Source organism: Nelumbo lutea, chromosome 6 (assembly GCF_056320005.1).
Source record: "Nelumbo lutea isolate HS-2025 chromosome 6, American lotus-T2T, whole genome shotgun sequence".
Taxonomy (NCBI): domain Eukaryota; kingdom Viridiplantae; phylum Streptophyta; class Magnoliopsida; order Proteales; family Nelumbonaceae; genus Nelumbo; species Nelumbo lutea.
This window is the reverse complement of record NC_142689.1, coordinates 53,872,702-53,899,440: the sequence shown is the minus strand read 5'-3', so window position 1 is coordinate 53,899,440 and position 26,739 is coordinate 53,872,702. Positions and strand designations below refer to the sequence as shown.

At 40.2% G+C, this 26,739-nt stretch overlaps 1 protein-coding gene across 4 annotated transcripts in view; it reads left to right on the top strand.

Moving 5' to 3' along the window:
• Positions 1-26,142, top strand: part of LOC148848931 (RNA binding (RRM/RBD/RNP motifs) family protein) — a 48,015-nt gene extending 21,873 nt beyond the window's left edge. The window contains exons 4-8 of one of the 4 annotated variants that reach the window (XR_016100652.1): positions 9,117-9,176; positions 9,278-9,343; positions 10,967-11,304; positions 24,479-24,899; positions 25,697-26,142. Coding sequence is in view for 2 of the 4 variants with exons in the window: in XM_088949271.1 (XP_088805397.1) it covers positions 9,117-9,182; positions 9,278-9,343; positions 10,967-11,304; positions 24,776-24,899; positions 25,697-25,717 (615 nt within the window). In the remaining 2 variants the exon portion in view is untranslated. Of the gene's footprint in view, positions 1-9,116; positions 9,183-9,277; positions 9,344-10,966; positions 11,305-24,478; positions 24,900-25,696 lie in introns of all 4 variants that reach the window. The other 3 variants (XR_016100651.1, XM_088949272.1, XM_088949271.1) reach the window with 3 other exon arrangements.
• Positions 26,143-26,739: the final 597 nt, after the last annotated feature.

Below are 26,739 nucleotides of genomic sequence, written 5' to 3'. Positions count from 1 at the left end.
GGATTCCTCCAAGGGAGGCTAAGAAACTAGAGAAGAGAATGTGGGACTTTCTGTGGGAACTAGGAGAGGTGAAAAAGGATCATCTAGTTAGATGGGAGATAGTTAACAAACCAAAGGAAGAAGGGGGTCTAGGGATAGGGAACATAGTGTTGAAGAATGTAGCCCTCTTAGGGAAGTGGTTATGGAGATGGTCCCGAGAGAGAGAGAGAGAGAGAGATAGAGAGAGAGAGAGAGAGAGAGAGAGAGAGTTATGGCATGAGATGATGGCAAGCATTCATGGCTTCTCAGGAAATGGTTGGGATTTCGGGATATCTCGTCAAGCTACCCTTACTATAGCTTGGAAGACTATACCTGGTATTCTCCCTCGCTTCCTCAGTTTCATTAGGTATGATGCTTGTTCTGATAATGCTATTCTGTTCTGGGAGGATATTTGGGTGGGTACTTCAACCCCTCAAAGATTGTTTCCCCTCTCTCTATTCCCTTTTCCTTCACAAAAATGAGCCAACTGCAAATTTTCTCTCGAGCCCGTTAACTCCCTTGTCTTTAAACTGGAACTTCGGCTTTCGTAGAGGGTTAAGGGATGGTCAGTCGAGTTGCGTTGTTGAGCTAATTCATTTACTAGAATCCGTTTGTTTGGACTCCACTTTTTCTGATCAAAGAGTTTGGACTCCTCTTCCAAAAGTAACATTTACTTGTTCTTCCTTTCTAAAATCCCTCAGTTCTAACCCCATTTCCCAAGGATTTCCTTTCAAAGAAGTCTGGGCGCGACCTATTCCCCAGAAAATTGCTGTATTCTGTTGGGAAGTCTACTATGGGAAAATCAATACTTTGGAAAACTTACGGAAAAAGAGACCTTCTCTTTGTCTTTCCCCAAATTGGTGTTCCTTGTGTAAGGCTGAGAATGAGGACTGCTTCCATTTGCTGATCTCCTGTTCCTTTGCTACAGCTTTATGGAGTTGGAGCCTTTGTTTAAGCTCGTTATTTAACCCATCTTTTTATTTGTTTGCCTTCTGATTTAAGCTCGTTATTTAACCCATCTTTTTTTTTTGTTTGGCACACTAAAACAGTCAAGGTCATGTGGAAATGTGTCAGGGCAGCCACTTTGTGGACTCTTTGGGAGGAAAGGAATGCAAGAATCTTCTTAGAGAAGGAAAGAAGATTAATGAAGTGAAGGGAGGAAAGGAATGCAAGAATCTTCTTAGAGAAGGAAAGAACATTAATGAAGTGAAGGACTGCATCCTAACAAGAGCAACCCATTGGCTGAAAATCTTGGATATATTTGATGATTTCTCCTTTGATGACTTGTGGAAGAATTGGTTAGTAATAGCCAACACTTCAACAAAGAAGAATAGAATTTTGTCAGAATGGGTTCCTCCTTTGGAAGGTGTCATCAAGTTGAATTTTGATGGAAGTAGCCAAGGTAACCCCGGGCCTTTAGGTATAGGGATGTCCTGAGAAATAAGGACAGCAACATAATTTCCTTATTCTCAGGACCGGTGGGAGTGGGGGACTCCACAAGGGCAGAAATTCTTGCTGCAGTACATGGAATTCAGATCACTAACCAGCATGGGGTGGAGCATCTCCTAGTTGAAGGGGAATCTTAGGTGGTAACAAGGTGGCTTCTAAACCCGGATACTACCATTTGGGGCTACAAAGATCTCATAAAAAAAGTAAAGTGGTTAACTAGCAATATGAGATTTGAGGTAAAATGGGTTAGCAGGTTTGCTAATTCTATGGTTGATTCTTTAGCCAAACAGGGGGCTTCTAGGGAAGATCTTTTTTGTGCTACTTTGTAAGTTATTATTAATATGGAAATCTGTACTTAACTAGCCCGGAGAGGTTGCAACTTGTGCCTCTTCTCGGGGACTTTGTACTATTGTCTATTGCTGATTAATAAATTTATTTCAATTATAAAAAAAAAGGGAAAACATCTGTAAACATGTGTGTTGGAGTGCCAAAGATACAATACAATACACCCGATACAAGGCGTATCGTATCGAAGTGTTGATCCTTGATTGAATTCTCAAAGATTTCAGAACCTGAACCAATAAGCAAGGGAAGAACTTAAAATTTTGTCTAATCAACACATTTTCTTCTTACAGATCTTCTTCTTCTTCCACCTTTTCTTTTCTTCTTTTCCTATAACAAAAGTAGGGGCTCAGCCCCTATATTTTCTGAATTTTCTTTCCTTTGTTCCTTTTCTTCTCATAAAATGTTGATTTTCTATACTTAAAACATGAAATTTGTACTTATGAAAATTATGGATAATTGTTAAGGGAAGATGGTTATGGAACCTAGGGAACTACCTGTTGTGGATGCGTTCGTGGGGAGGACGTACAACTGTTGGCAGCAGTAGTGAGGAGGGGCCCACAAGGCGGCAGCTTATCTTATCAGCTCTCAGCTTATCTTATCTTATCCTTAGTAGTTTTCCTTATCTTCTAGAGTTAGATTTATCTATTAGAAGTAGGAGTCTGATTGATCTTAAAGTGTGATTTATCTTTATCTATAAGTAGTCGAATTCTACAGGGAGTCCTTCCCACCTCTTGTAATCTCCTATTTAAGGAGATGCGAATTGAAAATAAAGGCATTCAGTTTTCAGTCATGGAAAGAGTTTAGGAGAGTTAGGGTGATCTCTTGAACAAATCATCCTTAGGTCGCCACGATAGGGTCTGCATGCAAAGGGAGGGGCAAGGGGAAGCTAGAGGTTCTCCCCGTGGACCGACCCGTGACGAGATCCTACGCCCGGGCCCATAACATTTTGGTATCAGAGCCAAACGTCATGGGCGATATGGAGCAACTATCATCCAGGGTCCACGAATTGGAACACCGACTCGTGGAGAACCATGCGGAAGTGAGAGAAGTCAAGGAAGATGTCCAAGAGCTTCGTCGTCTACTCGAGTTGTATTTCTCCACCAGGGAGAGGAGCCCTGAAGGGGCGACCACCACCAACAGCCGTCGACTAGAATTGGCGGAGGCATCCGGCGAACGAAAGATTGCCACCCCAACAACAACGGTCATACCCAAGTATAGTTAGCTGGAGTTTCCCTCATACAACGACAGCGGCAACTCACTGGGATGGCTGTATCGTTGCGAGCAATTCTTTCGCAATCAGCGCACGGAGGAGAGGGATAAGGTCAGTCTAGCCGCGTATCATCTGACAGAAGAAGCACAACTCTGGTTCTACCGGGTAGAGCAGGAGGAACCAGGACTCAGCTGGGACCAGTTCAAGTCCTATTGCCTCCTTCGGTTCGGGCCCCCATTGACAAGCAACCCATTGGGGGAGTTAATTAACCTCAAGCAGGTCAGGACCGTAGCCGAGTACCAGCGGCAATTTCAGACCCTTCTTGCCAGAGCCTCCTCAGTGCACCCAGATTAGTAGGTGGATATGTTCACCGCTGGATTAGCCGAGCCTTTGAGAGTTGATGTAGAAATGCAGAGCCCTCCCAACCTGGTCACCACCATGAACCTAGCTCGCGCTTTCGAGCGCAAGCTACAGATCAGCCAAGGGTCCTTCAACATGGGGCGTTCAGTGACTTTATGGACAAACCCGGAAACAACTGGAGGAGGGTCTTCTTTGGCAACCAACAGGGAACAAAGGCTTCACACAGGTAGCATTTCCAGATCGGCACCCAACACAGGAAGCAGCATGACGGCACCTCCCATCAAACGCTTATCTAGAGCTGAGATGGCGGAGCACCAGGCAAGAGGGCAATGCTTCAACTGCGACGAACTGTACTCAGCTGGACACTGATGCAAGCGGCTATTTTGCCTCTTGGTAGACGAACGGAGGAAGACGGGAGGAACCCACAGCACTAGAACCTGAGGTCTCCCTCCATGCCATCATCGGGATACGAAACTCTCAAACCATGTAGCTGCGGGCACAGGTGGCTGGAAAACCAGTATGTATTCTGGTGGACTCAGGAAGCACGCACAATTTTGTTAGCAAGCAAGCGACACTTCAACTGAAACTATCGGTGGAAAGCAGACCGCAACTTCAGGTAGTCGCAAATGGGGAGAGAGTTCACAGCCTTGGAATCTGTCGGAATATCCAAATACAGGTCGAATCTGAACCCTTCTCCGCTGATTTATTTGTATTGCCCCTGGACAAGTTTGATATAGTGCTTGGAGTTAAGTGGCTCATCACCCTAGGCCCTATTCTATGGGACTTCAGTGCCCTAACCACGTCATTCCACTTGAATGGAAAACAAGTCACCTGGCAGGGAACCATGGTAAAGGCAAAAAGACTGCAGGTGCATACTCTCCATGGCGAAGCCATGCACACCGCAGAGATGGAGAGACTACTCACCGACTTCCCGGACGTGTTTCAAGAACCCAAGGGACTCCCACTTGCCCGATCGTGTGACCATCGGATTTCTTTAATACCAGGTTCAGAACCCGTCGTCGTCCGGCCATACCGCTACCCGCATTTGCAAAAAGATGAGATAGAGAAACAATGTGTAGAAATGTTGAAACAAGGAATCATCCGCCCTAGCTGCTCCCCCTTCTCTTCGTCGGTTTTATTGGTACCGAAGCAAGACAACACCTGGAGGTTTTGTGTGGATTACAAAGAACTCAACAATAGAACCGTCAAGGACATTTTCGATTCCCGTGGTAGACAAACTGCTGGATGAACTCAACGGGTCTTAGTACTTCTCAAAGCTGGATCTCAGATCATGGTACTTTCAAGTCCGGATGGCCCTCGAGGATGTGGAAAAAACAGCCTTCCGGATGCATCATGGCCACTTCGAATTCCTAGTCATGCCGTTCGGCCTCACCGATGCTCCATCCACATTTCAGTCGTTCATGAACGAGGTATTTCGACCCCACCTTCGCAGATTCGTCCTTGTATTTTTGACAACATCCTGGTTTACAGTACATCATGGGTTGAGCACGTTCGTCACCTACGAACTATTCTGGAACTACTACGCCGACACAAACTCTTCCTGAAGCAGCCCAAATGTTCCTTTGGGGAGCGCTAGGTCCTTTATCTGGGACATGTAATCAGCGGGCAAGGTGTCTCGGTAGATGGCTCCAAAATCCAAGCAATTCAAGAGTGGCCCAAACCTCAGTCCACCAAGGCTCTCCGCGGGTTCTTAGGACTGACCGGATATTACCGCAAGTTTGTAAAGAACTCTTGGCTGCCCCATTAACCAAGATGCTAAAGAAGAACGCGTTCCAGTGGGATGAAGCAGCGGATGCCACCTTCGCAAACTTAAGGGATGCATTCTCCTTCACCCCAGTGCTGCAGTTACCAAACTTTGACCTGGAATTTACGGTTGAATGCGATGCTTCCGGTATAGGCATTGGAGCAGTACTACAACAGCAAGGGCACCCCATAGCCTTCTTTAGCCGCAAATTAGTTGACCAGCATCTAAAGCTACCAGCCTACGAGCGCGAGTTGATTGGACTAGCCAAGGCCGTACAACACTAGAGGTCATACTTGTGGGAGAGACCCTTCGTCGTCAAGACGGACCACTATAGTCTCAAGTATCTACTGGAGCAACGGCTTACCACTCCACCTCAACAGCACTGGGCGAGTAAGCTGCTCGGGTTTGACTTTCGGGTAGGCTACAAGGCAGGGACCTTAAATCGGGCCGTGGATGCACTGTCCAGGCGTGACGAAGATGCTATACACCTTTGTGCAATCTCTCGGTCCCGCGTCACCCTATTGGAAAGCGTTAGAAGCGTGTTGCCCCAATCACCAGAGTGGAGGGACCTTGTTCAGAAGATACAGTCTGGAGCAACCAACCCGAATTGGTCCATTCACGACGGGATAGTACTATACAAGGGACGGGTATATCTCCCAGCCGATTGTCCATCAATTCCCTCCATCATCTCCAGCATTCATAACTCCACACATGAAGGTGTTCAGATGACATTGCACCGCGTCCACACCGATTTCCATTGGCGTGGTATGCGGGCTTCGATTTGGGATTTCATCCAGAATTGCTCCATGTGTCAACAACAAAAATGGGAAAATTTACACCCGGCGGGCCTTCTCCAGCCTCTTTCACTTCCAACACAGATCCGGGCTGATATCTCCATGGACTTCATTGAGGGCCTAGCCAAGGTCGGCGGAAAATCGGTCTTATTCGTGGTGGTGTATCGTTTCTCCAAGTATGCTCATTTCATTCCCTTATCCCACCCGTATAGCGCAGTTTCGGTTGCCCACGTCTTGTGGAAGGAGCTATTTCGGTTGCATGGGCTACCCGAATCCATCGTCAGTGACAGGGACCCGGTTTTTACTAGCACCTTCTAGAAGGAGCTATTTCGATTGTGGGGTACAACCCTAGCCTTTTCCTCCGCCTACCACCCGTAGACGGACGGGCAAACGGAGGTAGTAAATCGTACCATAGAGATATACCTCCGCTGTTTTGTGGGTGACCAACCACGGCGTTGGGTGGATTGCCTTCCATGGGCCGAATACTGCTACAACACGACCTATCACTCTTCTCTTGGCATGACTCCATTCCGGGTCATCTATGGTCGGGAACCCCCCCGCCTATTGTCCTACGAACCCGGTTCGACATGGCTGGAAGAAATCGATCGTAGTCTACAAGATCGCGATGCCCTCTTGGCCGAAGTCGCTCTCCGCTTACAGCAGGCTCAGACACACATGAAGAATGTCTACGATCAGTGCCACAGAGAATTAACTTTCGAGCCCGGACAATTCATGTGGTTGAAGCTCCAACCCTATCGGCAACACTCTCTCAAAGGCAGATCTCCCCCTAAACCGGCTCCCAAATTTTACGGGCCCTTCAAGGTGTTACGACGAATCGGGAAAGTTGCATATCAGCTTGAGCTACCAGAGCACAACAAACTCCATGATACCTTCCACGTGTCCTTGCTCAAGCCATTTACAGGTACTCCTGATGAGGTACCTTCCCTACCACCCTTAAGGGACGACAGATCCATTCTCCAGCCTCGGGCTCTGGTTCGTTTCCGCGTCAATCGGGGTACTCTCGAAGTCCTAGTGGAATGGGACGACCTACCATCAGCTGAGGCCACCTGGATCCCCTGGACTGTTCTTCAAGACGCCTACCCAGATCTCGAGCTTGGAGACAAGCTCGTCGCCTAGGAGGGGTGTAATGTTGTGGATGCGTTTGTGGGGAGGACATACAACCATCGGCAGCAGCAGTGAGGAGGGGCCCACAAGGCGACAACTTATCTTATCAGCTTTCAGCTTATATTATCTTATCCTTAGTAGTTTTCCTTATCTTCTAGAGTTTGATTTATCCATTAGAAGTAGGAGTCTGATTGATCTTAAAGTGTGATTTATCTTTATCTTTAAGTAGTCGAATTCTACAGGGAGTCCTTCCCACCTCTTGTAATCTCCTATTTAAGGATATGCGAATTGAGAATAAAGGCATTCGGTTTTCAGTCAAGGAAAGAGTTTAGGAGAGTTAGGGTGATCTCTTGAACAAATCACCCTTAGGTCGCCACGATAGGGTCTGCATGCAAAGGGAGGGGCAAGGGGAAGCTAGAGGTTCTCCCCGTGGACCGACCCGTGACGAGATCCTACGCCCGGGCCCATAACACTACCCTAGGATATATGGTTTTACTTAAAAGAAATCCATCGCCTAGGCGACAAGGCTCCCCCCTGTCGCCTAGCCTTGCCTTGGTGCATTAAAAACTATGGATCCAAAATAAATAAATAAATAACTTCCCAAGTTTATCAATCAGTTGATACATAATTCTCATATAGCGTACAACTGGTATTCACAGAAACAAACCAATTGGTACATGATCTAATAGATATAACTGATTTACTCATAATATATGTTTATTTACAATACACTTATCAAAAAAAAATTGTTAGTTTACAACACACTATTGGAGCTGAGGGCATACATTGTCTAACAGTTTCTTCAGAAGCATAAGCTAGGGGGTGTTTGGAGGAAACATTCATCAGCTGCCCATTTGAATAAGCTATGGATCCAAAATAAATAAATAAATAACTTCCCAAGTTTATCAATCAGTTGATACATAATTCTCATATAGCGTACAACTGGTATTCACAGAAACAAACCAATTGGTACATGATCTAATAGATATAACTGATTTACTCATAATATATGTTTATTTACAATACACTTATCAAAAAAAAATTGTTAGTTTACAACACACTATTGGAGCTGAGGGCATACATTGTCTAACAGTTTCTTCAGAAACATAAGCTAGGGGGTGTTTGGAGGAAACATTCATCAGCTGCCCATTTGAATAAGAAGTCCAATGATGTCGCTCTTAGTTGGCGTCCCACGTGGCAGTGTAGAGATATATTCTGGTGCATCACGTACTAGCTATGATAGCGTTTTTTTTTTTTTTTTTTTGGTAAAAAGTTATGATGGCTATACACCATCTAATAGCCATAAACCCTACCTCCAAAACAAAGGTTCTCCTTTTTGGTTCGATGCTTCTAGAACCTTTAGATCTGCATCTAGATGCTAATCTATGTTTAATAATGAGCCAAACATCGAAAAACATTTATTTTTAAATTAGACTATTGTATGAGTGATAAGTATAGTAGGGTAGTGTTACATTGAATATAAATATTTCGTTTAAATGTTTCATGTAGCAATGCGAATAGAAACACAATACTGCTCCAAACACTTTTTCAATGCCTAGTCAGCATAAATATCAACCAAACAATTTTCATGACATGCCGTTGTGTCTCTAAATGTTTGACCTTGAAATGGCAATGGTACCAAAACACAACCTCGGTTGGCTAGACCAGTTAGTCAATAGTCAACCTAATTGATCTCATGTTACCCAGTTGCGACAAAGACTCGGCTTAATTCAAATCAGATATGGAACTTATAATTGAGGTATCCAACATGATATGACACCCTTGTATAGGTATCTCAGTATCATAGAGTTAATCTACTTTCTACTCTATGCTTAGTTGCCCTAGGGTACATTGTGGGTGTGGGCCAACTAGTTAGTTATGTAGTGATGTGTTATTATGGCCCTCAACTGATTGGTTAACTTCACAAGTCAGTGCTTTCTGATTCTATCTATTTTTTATTTTTTTTTTCGTTAGATGCTTTCTGATTCCTATTTTGTTAAATGCTTTTGTGGAACTTGTAAGCGATTTATTTTTTCTTTTCATCATGCAGGGGGCAACCATAGTAGACCGGGTTGTGACTATAACACCTGTTGAAAACTATGTACCAAAGGTTGAGGTGATGCTAAGCTCCAGTCGTAGCTTCCTATAAAACTATAAAACATGTAGGTGCTCCTTAAATAATTTTGACATTCTTGACTGTACTTCATGCAGGAAGTAAGGATAATGGACAGTACAGCAACTGTAGCTTCAGAGGGAAACCCTGTACCAAATGCTGAGGTACCAATAAAATTCCTGTACAGATTTTGCTTGTGCTCAATAATTAAAGTTTATATTCATTTTGCATGTGGGAATAAACTGTAAGGACTGTTTTGCAGTGGCATGATAGTAGGAGCCTTAGAAATGCACTAGAACTCTGACTTTGTTAATGCCATAGTTTTCAAGGCGTCTAGGCAATTCTGGGCGACACTGGGGCGCCTAGTCGCCTAGTCGCCTAGGTGATAAAAATTTTCTAATATAAAAATCTGACTTTTGGCTAGTTTCCTAGTTTTATATACCACTCAGCATGTATGTTATTGAATAGCAATTCTCTTTATTAAGAACATTAAATTTCCTCTGAAAATGTGGCAAATCATCACATCTAAAAGATAAAAATCTTTTACATATATTAATTTCATTATTTTCAAAAAATAATACTACTATAATAAGTATTTAATAGAGAAAATTCATATTAATTAGCAGCTAAAGATGGTTATCAACTTTATATGATAAATATTCAAGATGGAAAGTAAAATAGAAAAAAAAAACAAGGATGGAGTTTCTGTTTTATTTAATTAGAGAGAGAGAGAGAATAGAAAAAATAACATTATTATTCTATTCTTTCTTTCTTTCTTTCTTTTTCTCTTCTCAAAACCCTTTGATCTTTTAAATTTCAATAGTAAAACATTAAAACAAAGAATAATTGATATATATATAGCATATAATAAAATGTATTAACACATACATTAATAAGATACAGCAATATAAATGATATTATAAAAGGCGCCCGCCTTGTCATTTTTGTCGCCTAGGCCACGCCTTGACAACTATGGTTAATGCTAGTTTTTTTTTTTTTTTGATAAATATGGTTAATGCTAGTTTTCTGATATCACATTTTTCCTTGTGGTAAAATATTCCTAATACCTTTAGGGAAGTGATCTTGAATCATCATGATCATGCCTTTGGGTAAAGCTGTGATATGCAGATACCTATACCAGACATGATAGATGCCCAACATGAGCATGAACTCTTGAAATATGTAGAATGATATGTTTTGATAAATCACATTAAAACAATTATTTTTGATCAATAACAAGAAACTTTATTAAAGATACGAAACTATGTGAAGCTTAGGTACAAAGGGGAGGTAAAAAGACTTAACTCCCCATCAAAGAGTACAAGGAGAAAATAAAAAATTAGCCCAAAAAATCGAATCCCTATTCACCCCTTGCTTTGCTAGCCCATCAGCAAAGGAATTAGCAGTCCTCTTCACCCAAATCACATTAAAACATCATATCCAGGATTTAGGAATTGGAGATTTGAATTCTTGTTTTCTAATCTGTCTATGTCACTCATAAAAAATATCTATGCCTGTATACATCTGGTCATCATATGGCTGAAGTGGGATTTAGAAATGAATAATTGTGATCATGATCATGCCTTTGGTACACTGATTATGATTGTGCCTATGGAAACAATATTTCTATTTTCTAAGTCCGCAAGTCTGTCATGGTTGATGCAATTCTGTGTTTTTCAGGCTTTCAGCCCATAATGGTTTACTTTGTAGGCACCTCGATTTTCTTGCTGCTTTTATTCTGTTTTTGCTGTTAATCTTTTGAATGTGTATTTCTATCTTTTTTACAGACTAAAAGCAGTTCTAGAAATGGACGGATATATGCCAGTAAAGCTCAGGATGTTGTTGCAAGCATGCTGGCTAAAGGCTCAGCTATTGGACAAGATGCTATGAATAAAGCTAAAGCATTTGATGAAAAGCACCAATTGACAGCCAGTGCATCTGCCAAGGTCATATCCTTTGACAGGAGAGTTGGGCTTACAGAGAAAGTAACTGTTGGAATTTCTGTGGTTAATGAGAAAGTGAGGTCAGTGGATCAAAGGTTGCATGTATCGGATAAAACAATGGCTGCATTAACTGCAGCAGAAAGGAAGTTGAATGACACAGGATCAGCTGTCAAAACAAGCAGGTAGGTACTAGACTACTAGGTGTTCTGTCTCATTCCTTCAGCAAAATTCTCTGGTCCACTGGTTAAAAGTTCCATATCATTGATAAAAAGTCCATGGATCAGATTGTACCTTTAGCAAAAGTGGCTTTTGTTGATTAGGCAGTCACCTTACAATTTTCTTTTAAACAATTTTGCTAAATATACAATCACAAAGTGATTTTAAGAGTAAAGTTGTGGGAGAGGACAAGAGGAATTTAGACCTCTAGTCACTGCCAAATTGTCAGGGCATCTAAGTGATTCTGTGTGACGGTGGGGCACCTAGGCAATGAGAATTTCATAAAATGAAAAGTAGATTTTGCCTAATTCTCTATTTCAAAAATAACAACTCTTTCTTAAGTACTCTCAAGACATGGCAAATCATCATATCAAGGACAATAGTATTTCAAATATATTAATTTCAACAGTTCCAGAAATAATACTAATATAATAATCATTTAGTAGATCAATTCCATATCAAATTAGTAACTAAATAAGGTTACAATTTTATATTATAAAATTAAGATAGAGAGTAAAAAAGAAAGAACAAGGGTGGATCAACTGTTTTATTTAATGTAAAGCAGAGAGGGAGGGAGGGAATGTACAATCATGTATTTTATATGATTGTTCTTCCATGTAGATCTTCTAGTTATAAGCTGGAGTCACCCTCTAGAAAATGCAATAATACTTGAAAGGAAAATCTTTATTTTGATCAATTTTGCCTTGATGACAAGTACAATGGACCTTGTCAAGGAGGTTTAGTTATATGTATCACTTTTTTTTTTTTTTTTTTTACATTAAACATGGTTAATCCAAGACATTTTTCTAAGCTTTTGGCAAGTCTTTGGTGAAGGATCTTTGTGATTCAACACCATTCTTGCAACCAACTTAGGTCTAAGTGTGTAGCACAAAACAAGAACTAATGGAGAAAGAAGAGAAGAGATGGAAATAAGTTGAAAACCCTAGGCAATCACACTTAAGGGTGAGGGCAATCACACCAAAGGGAAATTACTAGACTAAGACCTGTTCCTAAACATAACCCCCTAAACATGCAAAATTACAAAAATACCTTTGTTGTCTAGAAATGTAAGAAAGCCAAATAAGTCCTGTCCAACAACCAACAAACTCAACCACACAAAGAGCATTTTAAGGTGGATTGAAGGCTCTAGGTCTTCCCAAGTTGATCCACTACTAACTCAGGTCTCATGTGGGCCCTGTGTCTTTGTAATGATGCCAAATGAGCATAGGAGTAGCTTTGGTTCTCTTTTGATATGTTGTAAGTTGATCCCCATAATCTCTCCCCAACTTGGAAAAACTCAGCTTTGTGACCTCTATCGAGTAAAGGGAAAGGTACCTCTCATACATATCACAATTCAGGCGTTGGAACTCATTGGTAGTGATCCAAGTGCAATTAGAGTGAGAACGACCTTCCCATTTGACAAGAAACTTGCGATATACCCCATGTCGTGTTGAAACCAAGGTTTCAACTTTCAACACGATACGCCCGATATGGGGCGTATTGTATCGTATCTTTTAAAATCCGATACAAGATATGGTGGAAAATCAGTTGTATCGCCTTTTTTCCATCGTATCGGACTATATCGGGTTGTATTGGAGGTGTACCAAGGGGTGTATTAGGCGTATCGGTAGCATATCGGTTGATATGCTACAAAAAAGATACATGAAAAAAATGGAAAAAATAAAAAGTGAAAAAAGCTTTCCTTCCCTGAAATAAGCCTTCTTTCACCCCCAAATGACTTTAAAACTGCAAACCTCATTCATAAAGTGCTAGATATGCAAAAAAAAAATGTGAATCATTGTCTTTGAATTGCTTTTTCTATTATTATGCTTATCCTTGGGAAGGGTTAAGAGAGTTTACCCCTTCCCTAGGAGGCTGTAGTTGTTGTACTTTGTTTCTTGTCTTTGAAGTTTTTTCATGTTTTGAAAAATATTACAAAAATAGGTATTTTTTTTTTCAAATTTTCATAATATCTTGTGATATTTTTTGCTTGAATGCTTGAAAATATTTAAATTTATGTTGATCTACATTTTTTATGTTCAAAATCACTTTTTCATGTGTTATGAGTAGACTTGTGGAAATTTTATGAAGAGATTTGGGAAAAATATAAAGTAACAAAAATTTTGAAAACGTATTTATTATTTGCCTAGAAAGACTTAGTATGTTTTAGATCTATGGATATCTATCATATCCATAGAGAAATTGCAATTTCTTCAATATATTTTTTTTGATTTTTTATTTTGAATATATTATAAATCTATGGATGATCTATCATATCCATAGAGCAATTGAAATTTCTTCTTCAATAAGTATTTTTTGAATATATTATATAACATTTATTTATTTTTAATTTTTTATAATTTTTGAAAATAAAAAATAAATAGTAATTATTTAAATAAGAAATAACTATTAATTATATTTGCACTTAGAAGTTGTGCAAATGCATGCTTAATGGTAGGATAGGATAGTTGGGTTTTCCCATCCCTTAAAACTTAAGAATTACAATTTGTAAATTATAGTTAAGCATAGTGATTTTTAATGAAATTATAATCGACTACGATGTATTTCTTCATAAAAGCATTAAAATATATCAATTTAATGTATGTAAACTTCATTGAGGCCTTATATTTAGTGTTATTGATGTTATTTTATGATTTGTTAAAGTATTTATAGTGTTTCCATGCGTATCTTAATTTTTCTCTGATACACATGTATCCAAATTGTATCCTAATACACATCTTAAAATTGCCTTTCAATACACAGTACACTTGGTGTTTCCGATACTTTGAACCTTGGTTGAAACAATTTGATCATCAATAACATCTTCAGTCTCTTCCTTGGAAATGGGGGTGGGTGGTAAGTGGCCTATGGGTTGGTCCATATTGGTTGCATCACCATGATATGATACAACATTAAATCCTCCATTGTTCATACCCATATCCTCCGGCAAACCAAGTACATAAGCATTAAAGTTGATTTTCTTCTGATTTTAAAGGGACCTGAGCTTCTTGAATGGAGCTTCTTATAAACACCTTTAGGGAAACGCTCAGGCCTGATTCGTACCATTACCATGTCCCCTTCATTAAAATCAGTAAACCTGCTTCATAGGTCAACATGAGAATTATGGGCTTCATTGCTGGTTGCAATCTTCCTCCTAACCTCATCATGGATCTCCTTGACGTGGTTAGCAAAATTTTTTGCATCTGCACTTAGTCTTGCCTCTGATAGAAAATGAACTAGGTCTATAGGCTTCTTAGGCTGAAATCCCATCACTATCTCAAAGGGGTTGTGACCTGTACTTCTATTCATGGAGCTATTGTAGAAAAAATCAGCTATAAGCAACACCAAATCCCACTGTGTAACATGATCACCCACCAAACAACGTAGAAAATATCCCAAGCTTCTATTCAGAACTTCAGTTTGCCCATCGATTTGAGGATAAAAAGTTGAAGAAAGTCAACTAGGCCAAAGAGTACTCCAAAAGTAACTCATAAATTTAGCATCTCTATCTAAAACAATAGTATTGGGTAGGCCTTGCAAAAGCACAACTTCCTTAAAGAATAGTTGTGCAATATGTACAACATCAGATGTCTTACTACAAGGAATGAAATGAGCCATTTTGGAGAAGCAATCAACCACAACATTAGATGGAATCATGCCCCGTAGAGTCTTAGGGAGGCTTAGCAAAAAATCAATGCTAAGGTCTTGCCAGGTAGAATGTGGAACAGGGAGTGGAGTGTACAAACCAGCATTATGTTTCCTTCCCTTTGCTAGTTTACATATACGACACTGCTTGATAACCTAAGCTACATCCCTTTTGAGTCCTGGCCAATAGAAATAATCTTCAACCATGGCAATAGTTTTTGTCCCTTTTAAAATGACCTATTACACCCCCTGCATATAGTTCCCAAAATTATCTCTTCCCTAAGTGAGGTATTGGGTGGACACAGATGAGTCCTTTTGAAGAGAAAGCCATCATGTAATGAAAATTCTGGGTGTGTTGCTTGCTTTCCTGACTGTAAATCTGCATAGATAATGCTGAAATCTCGACATGTAAGGTGGTTTCTTTGAACAAATCAAAGCCTACCACCTGTACAACCATAGTAGAGAGGATATAGACCACTCACTAGGTGCATCAGCTACTTTATTCTCCTTCCGAGCCTTGTGTTTGATCACAAAATTGTATTTTTGGAGGAATGCAATCCACTTGTCATGCCGTTGATTCAACCTCTTTTTAGAATTGATGTGCTTCAAAGCTTCATGATCAGAAAAGAGAACAAATTCATTGGGAATAAGATAGTTTCGCCAATAACGCAAGGCTTGCATTATAGCATAGGATTCCTTGTCATAGGTGTTGTATTTTTGCTTAGCCTCATTAAGTTTCTCATTAAAGAAAGCATGACCCTCTTGGCTAAGAGTTCCTCTAATCCCAACATGAGGGGCATCACAAGTTACTTCAAAGACCCATGAAAAGTCTGGAAGACGGAGGAATGGTGTTGCATAACTTGTTGAAGTTAACATAGAGCTCCTCTTGACGGAGAACCCTTATAACTTGTTGAAGGTGGGCAATATGTGTATCACTGTCCTTGCTATATACGAGTATATCATCAAAGTAAACAAGAAGAAAATGACCAATAAAGGGCTGGAGTACCTGATTCATAACCCACATAAAAGTGCTAGGTGCATTAGAGAGAGTGAGACTTAAAGTGGGAAGTGAGACTTAAAGTGGGGTTGTTCGGTTTGGAAAGGGATTCTAAAATCTTTTCCTGTGATATATGAGGGAGTGAGTCTTAAAGTGGGAAGTGGAAATAGGCTGAATTTCTGGAAAGATCCTTGGTGCATGGACAGACCTTCAGCTGAGGCGTTTCCCCTTCTGTTTCAATGTGTAGTAATCAAGAAATTTCAGTGGCAGAGTCCTATGTGATTTCTAACAACTCAGTGATCTGGAGTCCTCAATTCCGAAGAGATTTATTTGATTGGGAAATAGAAGGTGTGGTGCAACTTCTACAGATTTTACAGGAGCAGGCGATAGACATTGTAGGTGAAGACGAATGGAGTAAGGATGGCTGCTTCTCAGTCAAACCCCTGACCTTAAAGCTTAGTAGTATGGGTAGTACTGCATTCCCCTACCAGAAAGTATGGAAGTCCTGTGATCCCTCGAATTCTGTATTCCTTGTTTGGACTATGGTGCTGAACAAATGTCTCTCAAGACTCAACCTGGACAGAAGGGGCATTCAGCTCCTTTCTCTGATGTGTGGGTTGTGTGCTTTGTTGCCTGAATCCACCAACGATCTGTGCTTACATTGTCCTATCTCCTCAGAAGTCTGGTATCATTTCATTGGAGTGGCTGGTCTTAATTGGGCGATGCCAAAGTTAGTTAAAGATCTGCTGCTTTGCTGGAATCTCCAAGGTTTGAAGAAAAAAGGGAGTTTAATTTGGAGAACTATTCCTGCGGCAGCGATGTCGGCAGTTTGGTCTGAAAGGAATAGAAGAATCTTCAGCAATAAAGCTAAGAGCACGGAGGAGATAGTAGAGCAGGTGGTCGGCAAGCTGATTTCTTGGGTGGCTGTTACACCTGATTTTAAAGAACTAAATGTACCTGTTTTAGTTAAGTCCACTTTGATCTGGGATCTGTAACTTGTCCTAAAATTTGAGCAGCTACTTGTGGCTGGCTCTCTTGTTGTATTGAGTTATTTGCTGATTCAATAAAATTATTACGTTACCTTTCAAAAAATAAATAAATCAAGGTGCTAGGTGCATTAGAGAGACCAAAGGGCATGACCAACCACTCATATAAGCCATCCTTGGTCTTGAATGCTGTCTTCCATTCATCACCGGGTGGAATTCTATTCTGATGGTACCCACTCTTAAAGATCTATCTTGGAAAAGATTGTTGGACTAGCCATCATGTCAAGCATATCATCAAATCTAGGAATGGGGAACCTATACTTGATGGTTATCTTATTAATGGCTCGACTATCAACACATATATGCCAAGACTCATCCTTCTTTGGTGTCAAAAGGGCTAGAACTGCACAAGGACTAAGACCTTTTTGAATGAAACCTTTAGACAACTCTTCAATCTGCCTTTTAAGTTCAGCATGTTTTATTGGGTTCATGCGATATGTAGGCAAGTTGGGAAGTTGGGAACCTGGGACAAAATCAATAGCATGTTGGATGTTGCGCATTGGTGGCAACTCATTAGGAAGTTCTTCCGGTGCTACATCTGAAAAATCTGACAACTTGTGCACTTCAAGAGATGCATCTACAAGTGGTATAGGTGCTGTTTTCTCCACTTCTTTGGCTGCTACAACATACATGATGCCTGCCCCTCTGCTCTCTAACTCAAACTCATTTTTGGTGATCATGTTTAAGGCCTTCAATTCAGCAGCATGCTTGGACGTCTTTCCACCATAATTCCTAATTTGTTCTATTGACATTGGCCTTAAAATAACCTATAGGTTATTAAACATGAATCATAGGTGTTTAGCTATCCACAATGGCATACGTGAACTGAATTGAGAGCAAGAAGAAAACAGATTTAGGGGTGTTTAGAATAGTCGACCCCCACCCCAAAGAGTCTCTTTTATATTAAAGAGATAAAAGATATGTACAGTTATAAGAATGCCCTTACAGGGCTGAAGGATAAAAAGAACAAATAACATAATAAGAACACGGTGTTGTACAACAAGGACTACTCTAATAGTGTACATCAAGATATATCTTCACTCCCCCTCAAATTGATGCGTAGACATCACCATCAGTTTGCCCACAAGAATGAGATGTCGACTTTTAGTCATGGCCTTGGTGAAGATGTCGGCAATCTGCATGTGAGAGGCTACATGAGGAAGAGATATAGAGCCTGCAACAAGGTCTCTAATAAAGTGACAATCCACCTCGATATGTTTAGTCCTCTCATGAAAGACTAGATTAGATGCAATTTTGATAGTGTTGATGTTGTCAGCATACAAAGGATAGGAGTAGGAAGAGAAATACTAAGATCCATGAAAAGGGACTTCAGCCAAACAATCTCGCTACATGCAAAACACATAGCTCTATACTCGGCTTCAGTAGAAGACTTAGAGACAGTTTGTTGTTTCTTGCATTTCCAAGAGATGAGAGAGTCATCCATGAAGACGCACCACCCAGTAGCAGATCGATGAGTGTCAGGGCAACCAACCCAATCGGCATCAACATAAACCCTCAACTGTATCGATGATGAGGAAGAGAAAAACAGTCCCTGAGAGGCTGTCTCTAACATAATAGATGATGCGGCGAACAATAGTCATATGAGGTCGCGGGGTAGAGACAAATTGACTGACGACCTGAACATGTGAAATATCAGGCCTGGTCATAGTAAGATAGATCAAAGAGCCAACAAGCTGATGGTACAAGGTAGCATTAGGAAGGGTGAGGCCTTCGGATTTAGATAGCTTGACGTTCGGCTCCAGGGGGGTATCAACATGTTTCTCATCAGTGATTCCAACTAGTTTGACGAGATCAGAGGCGTATTTTTGTTGACAAATAAAATACCCTCGACTGCTATGATGAACCCCCAAACCCAAGAAGTGAGAGAACCCAAGCCCTTCATGTGGAATGAGTTATGAAGTAAGGACTTCAGCTCACAAATGCCATCACGATCATCCCCCGTTAGAAGCATGTCATCAACATACAATAGGAGAATAGTGATACCCTGGGGTCTTCTCTTAACAAAGAGGGAGTAGTTAGAGGAACTCTGATATACCCAGCTGCAACAACATCCCAAAAGTGCTCAAACCAAGCCCTGGGTGCTTGCTCCAGACCATATAAAGACTTCTTCAGGCTACAGACACGTGAAGGATCACTGTAATATCCAGGTGGAGGTTTCATGTAGATTGTCTCCTTTAATTCACCATGAAAAAAAGCATTCTTCACATCTAATTGGTAAATAGTCCAGGAATAAACAACAAATATGGTCATAAGAGTTCGAACTGTGGTGATCTTAGCAACCGGGGCAAACGTTTCTTCATAATCAATCCCATGTTCCTAACTATATCCTTGGGAAATTAACCGGGCCTTATATCGATCAAGAGAACCATTTGACTTCAGTTTGATCGTATAGACCCAACGACTTCCAACAATAGAAGCATTTGGAGGAGCTGGCACAAGATCCCAAGTATCATTCTCATGGAAGGCTTGAATTTCAGCATCTACAGCTTCTTTCCACTAAGAACTTCTAATGGCTTGCTAATAAGATCTAGGGATATCTGTGGAAGAAAGTACAACAAAAAAGGAACTATGGTTTGAAGGAAAACCATAGCAGTTAGGAGGTCGAGAGATATGGGTAGAATGACGAAGTGGAATAACTGAACTACTATCTGAAATAGGAGGATCTTGGGTCAAGGTATCACTTACAGAGGATATCTGAGATGGATGCTCTGGACCGGGTGGAAGGGGGGTTGTAGGCACAGGAGCCGGGACACGTAGCTGCTTGCGGGTGAAGACAAGATCTCTCTCAGTTGAAGAAGTAGTAGTGTCATTTGAATCAAAGTCCTGCAAAACAGAGATGGAAGGAGCAAACAATCTAGCAACCCTAGCAAAGGAGATATGTTCCAGAAACACAACATTTCGTGAAATCCAAATATGATGGATAGCAGGATCATAGCACAAAAATCCTTTGTGGTCAGGACTATATCCCACAAAGGCACACATAGCAAACTGAGCAGTTAATTTAGATCGTTCACGAACAGGAAGATGAACAAAACAAAGACAACCAAAAACATGAAGGCTAGAGAAATCTAGGGGATAACCAAAAAGTTTTTGGAAAGGAGAAGTGTTGCCAAGAACAGAGGATGGAAGAAAATTGATCAAATACACGGTTGTACTGGCTGCTTCTACCCAAAACGAAGTTGGAGCATGAGACACCTATAGTAATGTCCGCATAACACTGAGAATATGTCCATTCTTCCGTTCAGCCACACCATTCTGTTGTGGAGTGTCTGGGTAGCTGCGCTGAGACTGAATTCCATAACTCCTCAAGTATGCCAGGAAGTCTCCATCTCTATATTCCCCCCCTGAATCTGAGTGGAGGATAGTCACGTTGCACTTGAATTGATTTTTCACTATAGTATGAAACAATTTAAATGCACCAAAGACTCTTGATTTGTGTCGTAGAAAATAGATCCAAGTATATCTGGTACAATCATCTATAAATAATACGAAATATCTATACCCCAATCATGAAGTAATAGAAGCAGACCAAACATCACTGTGTATTATCTCAAAAGGTTTAGTGGCATGTTCAGATGTATGAAGAAATGGTAAAACATGACTTTTACTCAAGCAACACATAGTGCAAGAAAATCAAAAGTATGAACAAGAGGAATTTTATTCTTAATCAAACCAGAGTCAAACAAAAATTTTAATTTTTGGGAATATGGATGACCCATTATGCTATAAATCCCAAACATTATTTCTATAACTCAACATAGAATCAACAAAGAAGAACTAAGTAAAGCTGAGGATGCCATTGATTGAGATTTCTCGAACTCCAGTGCAAACAGACGGCCCAGCCTACGCCCCTTCCCTTTCACCTTCCCAGTGTACCGGTCCTGTATCAAGCAACCATCATGAGAAAAAATGAGAACATTTCCTTCATCAACAAGTTGGCCAACATAAATCAAATTAGTAGTAAGGTTGGGTACTAAGAGGGTTTTGGAGAGTGGGAAGAATCTAGTTGGTGACAGTTGAAGGGACAAATCATTATTACCAATGATGTCTAACTTTTCACCATTAGCAGTAATAATATTGTTTATGGTGAGTTTTAGTGGAAGGGATTGGGTGATTGAGGTAGGCTCCTGTCATATGGTTGGTGGCACCTGAATCTATAATCTAAGCATGTGAAGGGGAAGAACAATATGCAGAGAACTTACTAGACAAGCCAATAGCAGAGAAAGCAGAGGAAATAGTAGAAGATGCCAGTTGTCGAACCCTTTCTTCATCCATGACACCTGTTGAATCACCTTTCACTGAAGACTCACCCTTGGTAGATATAGTGTTTGTTGCTTGTCCATTTGTTTCTCGATAGGCCCGGGGCTGAGTCTTTTTCTGAGAGCCCTTAGCTGGTAAGACTGGACAATCTGGAATGATGTGACCATGTTGCTTGCAATAGGTACACACATTATTCTTCTTATAGTACTGGGTAGTCTGGGTTTTGGAGAAGTCCTTTGAGGTTGGCTTCTTACCCCCATGAGCAACAAAGGCTGTTTTAGCCCCAACTTCAGCCATCTTCCCATCAAACCCAAGCTGCAATGAGAAGTCTAGTCTTTTCCCTCAGAAGTTCTCCTAAAACAGAATCCATATCTGGAAGTGTTCCCCTACTTAGAATGTTGAACCTAATTATCTCATATTCAGGTTTAAGTCTCATCAAGAATTGAGTCACTTTTCTCTTCTCAAAGTGCTTCCGAAGATATTTCTCAAAGTGCTTCCTTGGCTGTGAGAAAATATTTTTGATTCTATCTGATATTGTTTAGATATGTTAGACTGTTGATAAACTTTTTCTAGATACATGTACATTTCATATGCTGTTTTCATTCTCCTCATGGGTACAGATATATGATAGTCAATAGAACTCAGAATCCAAGAAACAAGTTTACTATTATCCAACTTCCATTGTTGTAAAGCCTTGGCCTTGGTCTCAGCTGGTTCGGTGACTGTTCCATTCAGATATCCTTCTAAACCCTTTCTTTTAACATAAAAGTCGAAGTGGAACTTCCACATCACATAGTTCTGTCCATTCATCTTCACAGGAATGACATCACCTCTGTTTGAAGTCATTACAGCAAGAAAGTAGCACAAAATAGGGTTTGGCTGAAGTTTAAAGGAACTGAACTAAAGTAAAACTTGATCCAAAAACGACTAAAATAGGCTGTAATCAATCCAAGAGAGTAAAAAAACTGAGATAGAAACCCCTTACTTTCACCGAAGATTGTTCAAGATCCAAAACAAAGGAAAACTGAAAATACAGTCTAGAAAAGGAAAGTCTGGGCGCAGCCGCTTAGAAGAAGAGTCCAGATCTCTCTCAAAACTTCATGGATCTCCGTAAAAATTTCAGAGTATGTTGAGAAGGGCTAGGCGGCAACTCCTTTCAAATCTTGCTACAAAAGGAATTCAAACGAGAGAGATCTAATAAAATCTCTCTCTGGATGCGCAAAAAACAGAAAAGGGGTTCCTGGAGAGATCAAAACAGTCCAGGACCACTCCGCAGAGATGCAGGTTCTCAATAGATCACAAAAACAAGGTGGATCAGAGAGTAGGAAGATCAAAGGGCAACCTGCTCTGATACCATGTGAACTGAACTGAGAGCAAGAAGAAAACAGATTTAGGGGTGTCTAGAATAGTCGACCCCCACCCCCAAAGAGTCTCTTTTGTTAAAGAGATAAAAGATATGTACAGTTACAAGAATGCCCTTACAGGGCTGAAAGATAAAAAGAACAAATAAAAGAATAAGAATACGGTACTGTACAACAAGGACTACTCTAATAGTGTAGATCAAGATATATCTTCACAGCATACATCCTGATCATATAGCCAAGGTCGTCCAAGTAAAAGGTGAGTAGCATTCATGGGAATAACATTACACCAAATAGGATCTAAATATTGATGAATAGAAAAAAGAGACCAGACACCATTTAGTTATTAGAAGGGAGGTGTTATCGATCCAAGAAACTTTGTATGGGTAAGGATGTGGTTTTGTTGGAAACTTCAAGCACTCAACAGTTGATTCAGATACCACATTCATGCAGCTACCACCATCAATAATAAGCTTTTTAGCTTGATTTCCACACCTAACCAATGTTTGAAAAATAGTAGCCCGCCTCCAATCCTCCTCTTTCTTTGGAACAGAAAGTATTTGTCTCACCACATTCACAAGGGAAGCATCCACATCATTATCTTGCAAATCAACACCGTCAAAGTTTCCAAAATCATCTTTGTCATACCCATAATCTTGTGGATCATGGACTTGTGGTTCAGGCCTCTCGTACAACCGCATTGCTCGTGGGCTTAGCATCGGTGATGCTGAAACCCTCTCCCTCCTTGTTTCAGCTTCAGCCATGGGTTCCCCACCATTCCTTGGGGCACTAGAAGAAGCCTCTCTAGTGGTATTTGCACCATTAACTTGTGGCTGTTAAGAACCTTGCTGTAACTCCTTGACTTGAGCCTCCAATGCATCAACCCTTTTCATGATCATGTAAACGAAATCATCCCGTTGCCTATCAGTCAATCTCCCTTTAAAGTTCTTCCCACTACGAGTTGTTATAGTTCTGATCCTTGCTCTGATACCAAGCTAATGCAGGATCTTTGTGATTCAGCACTATTCTTGTAACCGACTTATGTCTAAGTGTGTAGCACAAATAAAGAACTAATGTAGAAACTAGAAAGAATAGAAGAGATGGAAATAAATAAAAACCCTAGGCAATCACACCTAAGGGTGAGGGCAATAACAACTCCATCTTGGCAATCACACCAAGTTCTGTGGAGAAACTTTCTTTGTTCATCAGCCAAAACTATTCTCCAAATGAGCTTTACAAGCTTAATGAGATGAAGCTTCCAAAGGAAGAAACTTGCCCCCCCGAAGTTAGCACAAAAAGAGGTTACATTAGACTAAACTTGCCCCAAACAATTACAGACATTAAGCCAAACAAAGGGAAATTACTAAACTAATACCTGTTCCCAAACATAACCCCCCCCCCCCCCCAAACATGCAAAATTACAAAAATATCCTTTCTGTCCAGAAATGTAAGAAAACTAAATAAGTCCTATCCAGCAACAAACTCAACCACACAAAGAGCACCTTAAGGTTGATTGAAGACTCTAGGGTTTTCCCAAGTTGATCCACTACTAACCCAGCTCTCATGTGGGCCCTATGTCTTCGTAACGATGCCAAATGAGCATAGGTTGGTGCAGGTTGATCCTCATCAGTCTCACTTGGCACTAGAGTAGAGGTGCAGTATAGAAATAATTAAGATTGGTGCAGATTGATTTCTTTACCCTTCCACATTTACTTCATCTATCTTGTAGAGCATGATTTCACTTTACCACCGCATTGTATTATGGACCCTATCATCTTACCAACTTTCCTTTCTACTGTTGTTTTGGCAGTGTTTGATGGGACATAGTACCATTATCAAGGGCCAAAGGGAAATGATTCATGTTGGAGAATTTGTTGTAAAATAAAAAGAGGAAAATGATATTTATATTTCCTTGCAGTCAACTCTTTCCAATCTACTCATTTTTTGATACTTGATGGAATAGCTGATAGTAACCATTGCTCAATAGTGCTGTAATTGTGAAGTGACCTAAGTTGGTTCCATCTTATCAAGTTACACCAAGTTACTGTACTGAATTCCAAATTGGTGCGTTAGTTGGTTAAGAATAAATCTGCTTATGCCTGGACAGGTATGTAACTGCAGGAGCAGCTTGGCTAAATGGAGCTTTCAGTAAGGTGGCAAGGGTTGGGCAAGTAGCAGGTACAAAAACTAGAGAAAAGTTTCAGCTAGCTGTGTCAAATTTGACTGCGAAGGTAGGTCCCTATAACTTCATGGCCTTATTTACATCCTTGTAAGAGTCATTTCTGAAAAGCGTGGAGAGCCTGAAACGATTATTGCTAATGACAACAGAAGGGCCTGAACTGATGCAAATGTGGTTAAAAACTGGGGAAGGAAAAAGAGAACTGAACAAATCCTGTGCCTCCCTTTTGTTTTATCAAGAGCTATGTTTTTTACCACTTAAGATCACATTTTCAGGCTGGAATCTGCTACAAACAAAGGTGTGTAGAATGGGTTATGTAACCAATCAACTGGTGTGTTCATTCTTGTTTGGTTAAGTACTTAAGTAGCCTGTTGTACACCTTTGTTTGTAGCAGATCTGGAGTGCACATTTTCTATGATCTTCCCCTTGTATGATCTTAATTTTCTGGCTTGCTGTAATTCGACTGTTGGCAAATTGTCAAGAGAAAAATTCTATTAGTGGTCTTGATACATCTGGATGACCATATCCTGATGTGCTATTTACAATGGATGGCTACCATCCAAAATTGTGGTAAAAGTGCAGGTTTTCCTTTTCACACGTTGACTTTTTTTTTTAGCATTTTGCTTTTATTTGTTTATTTATTGTTAACTGTTGGATGAAACCTTTATTAAACTTGTGTTCTCAAGGAATTTTCAGCCCCTTATTTCATTTTAATAACTAGGAGTTTATTTTCACTATGTCATAGCTGATCCTTGTTCCCCATATTCTTATTTATTTTGATCATTCCATATTCTTTTTTCTTTTATTGGATCAGTTGCTTTTTCTAAGCTAACATTTTACTGGATGCAGGATCCTCCTATTGCTGCATAAACCTGTAAAGTTCATTGCGGCATACAGTTGTTTGTAGATCCCTTGCATATAATGCAATTTATAGCCTGTGCTAACCTTCAAATAGTATTGGAAATGGGGAACTTGAAGGTGGAGGCAAGGGAATGAAACAAATGTGTGGTCTCCCAGGAATGATATTTGGTTTATGCAGTTTGATTGGTGAGATTGCTTTTTGCTTTTCCAAGCGATTCATTTTTTTTTTTTTATATTTCCTTTTAATTTTTCTTCTTTTTCCTTGTCCCCTCCTTTTTAGGGGTGTTTGGTTAGTAGCGTGGTCTGTGTGTTCTTGTGTTTTATTTTTACTTATTTATTTATTTTTCTTATTGTTTGAAATTTGTATTGGAAAGTAGCGTGGTCTATGGTGTTCTTGTCCCTGACCATTGAAGTAAATACGTTCATCAGTGCAATTGTGTGAATCTCATCAAGTTAGAAAATATTATCTAATCTAATGAGAGTGCGTGCGTGCAGTGCAGTAAGCCTGAAAGAGAGACGACATTGGAAAGGCAGGCTCCGTTTCATTAAAAAGGCCCAATTATTAGACTATAAATAATTGCTAAGGTTTAAAGTATCCACATGTGGCACAGAGTGGCTGAAATTTAGTCATTCCATCCATATCCAGTTATCCGCAAATCTATGCTTATGGTATCGGTCTGTATCAGCCAATTACCGATTTTTCAATAAACTTCTCGTTCCTTCTCCCATTGGACGGTTTTCATTGGTTTAAATTAGAGGTCTGAATGAGAAAATGAGGTTCCGAAAAAACCAGGTATAAAATATTTGGGTATATTGTTATTGAAACCTCCCCGCTGAAATTTTAGACCATTGCTAAAACCTCCCCTGAAGTCTGGTAATTGCAATTACCTTCCTGAACTTTCTGACAGGTTCTGAGAGGTAGACCCTCTCTATTAGAATCCTTTAAAATGAGCATAAAAATGTTCAAAATACACATTCAATTATTAGTGAGGCTGGTTTCTATAGAAAGACAAGATAACTTTTATGAAAAT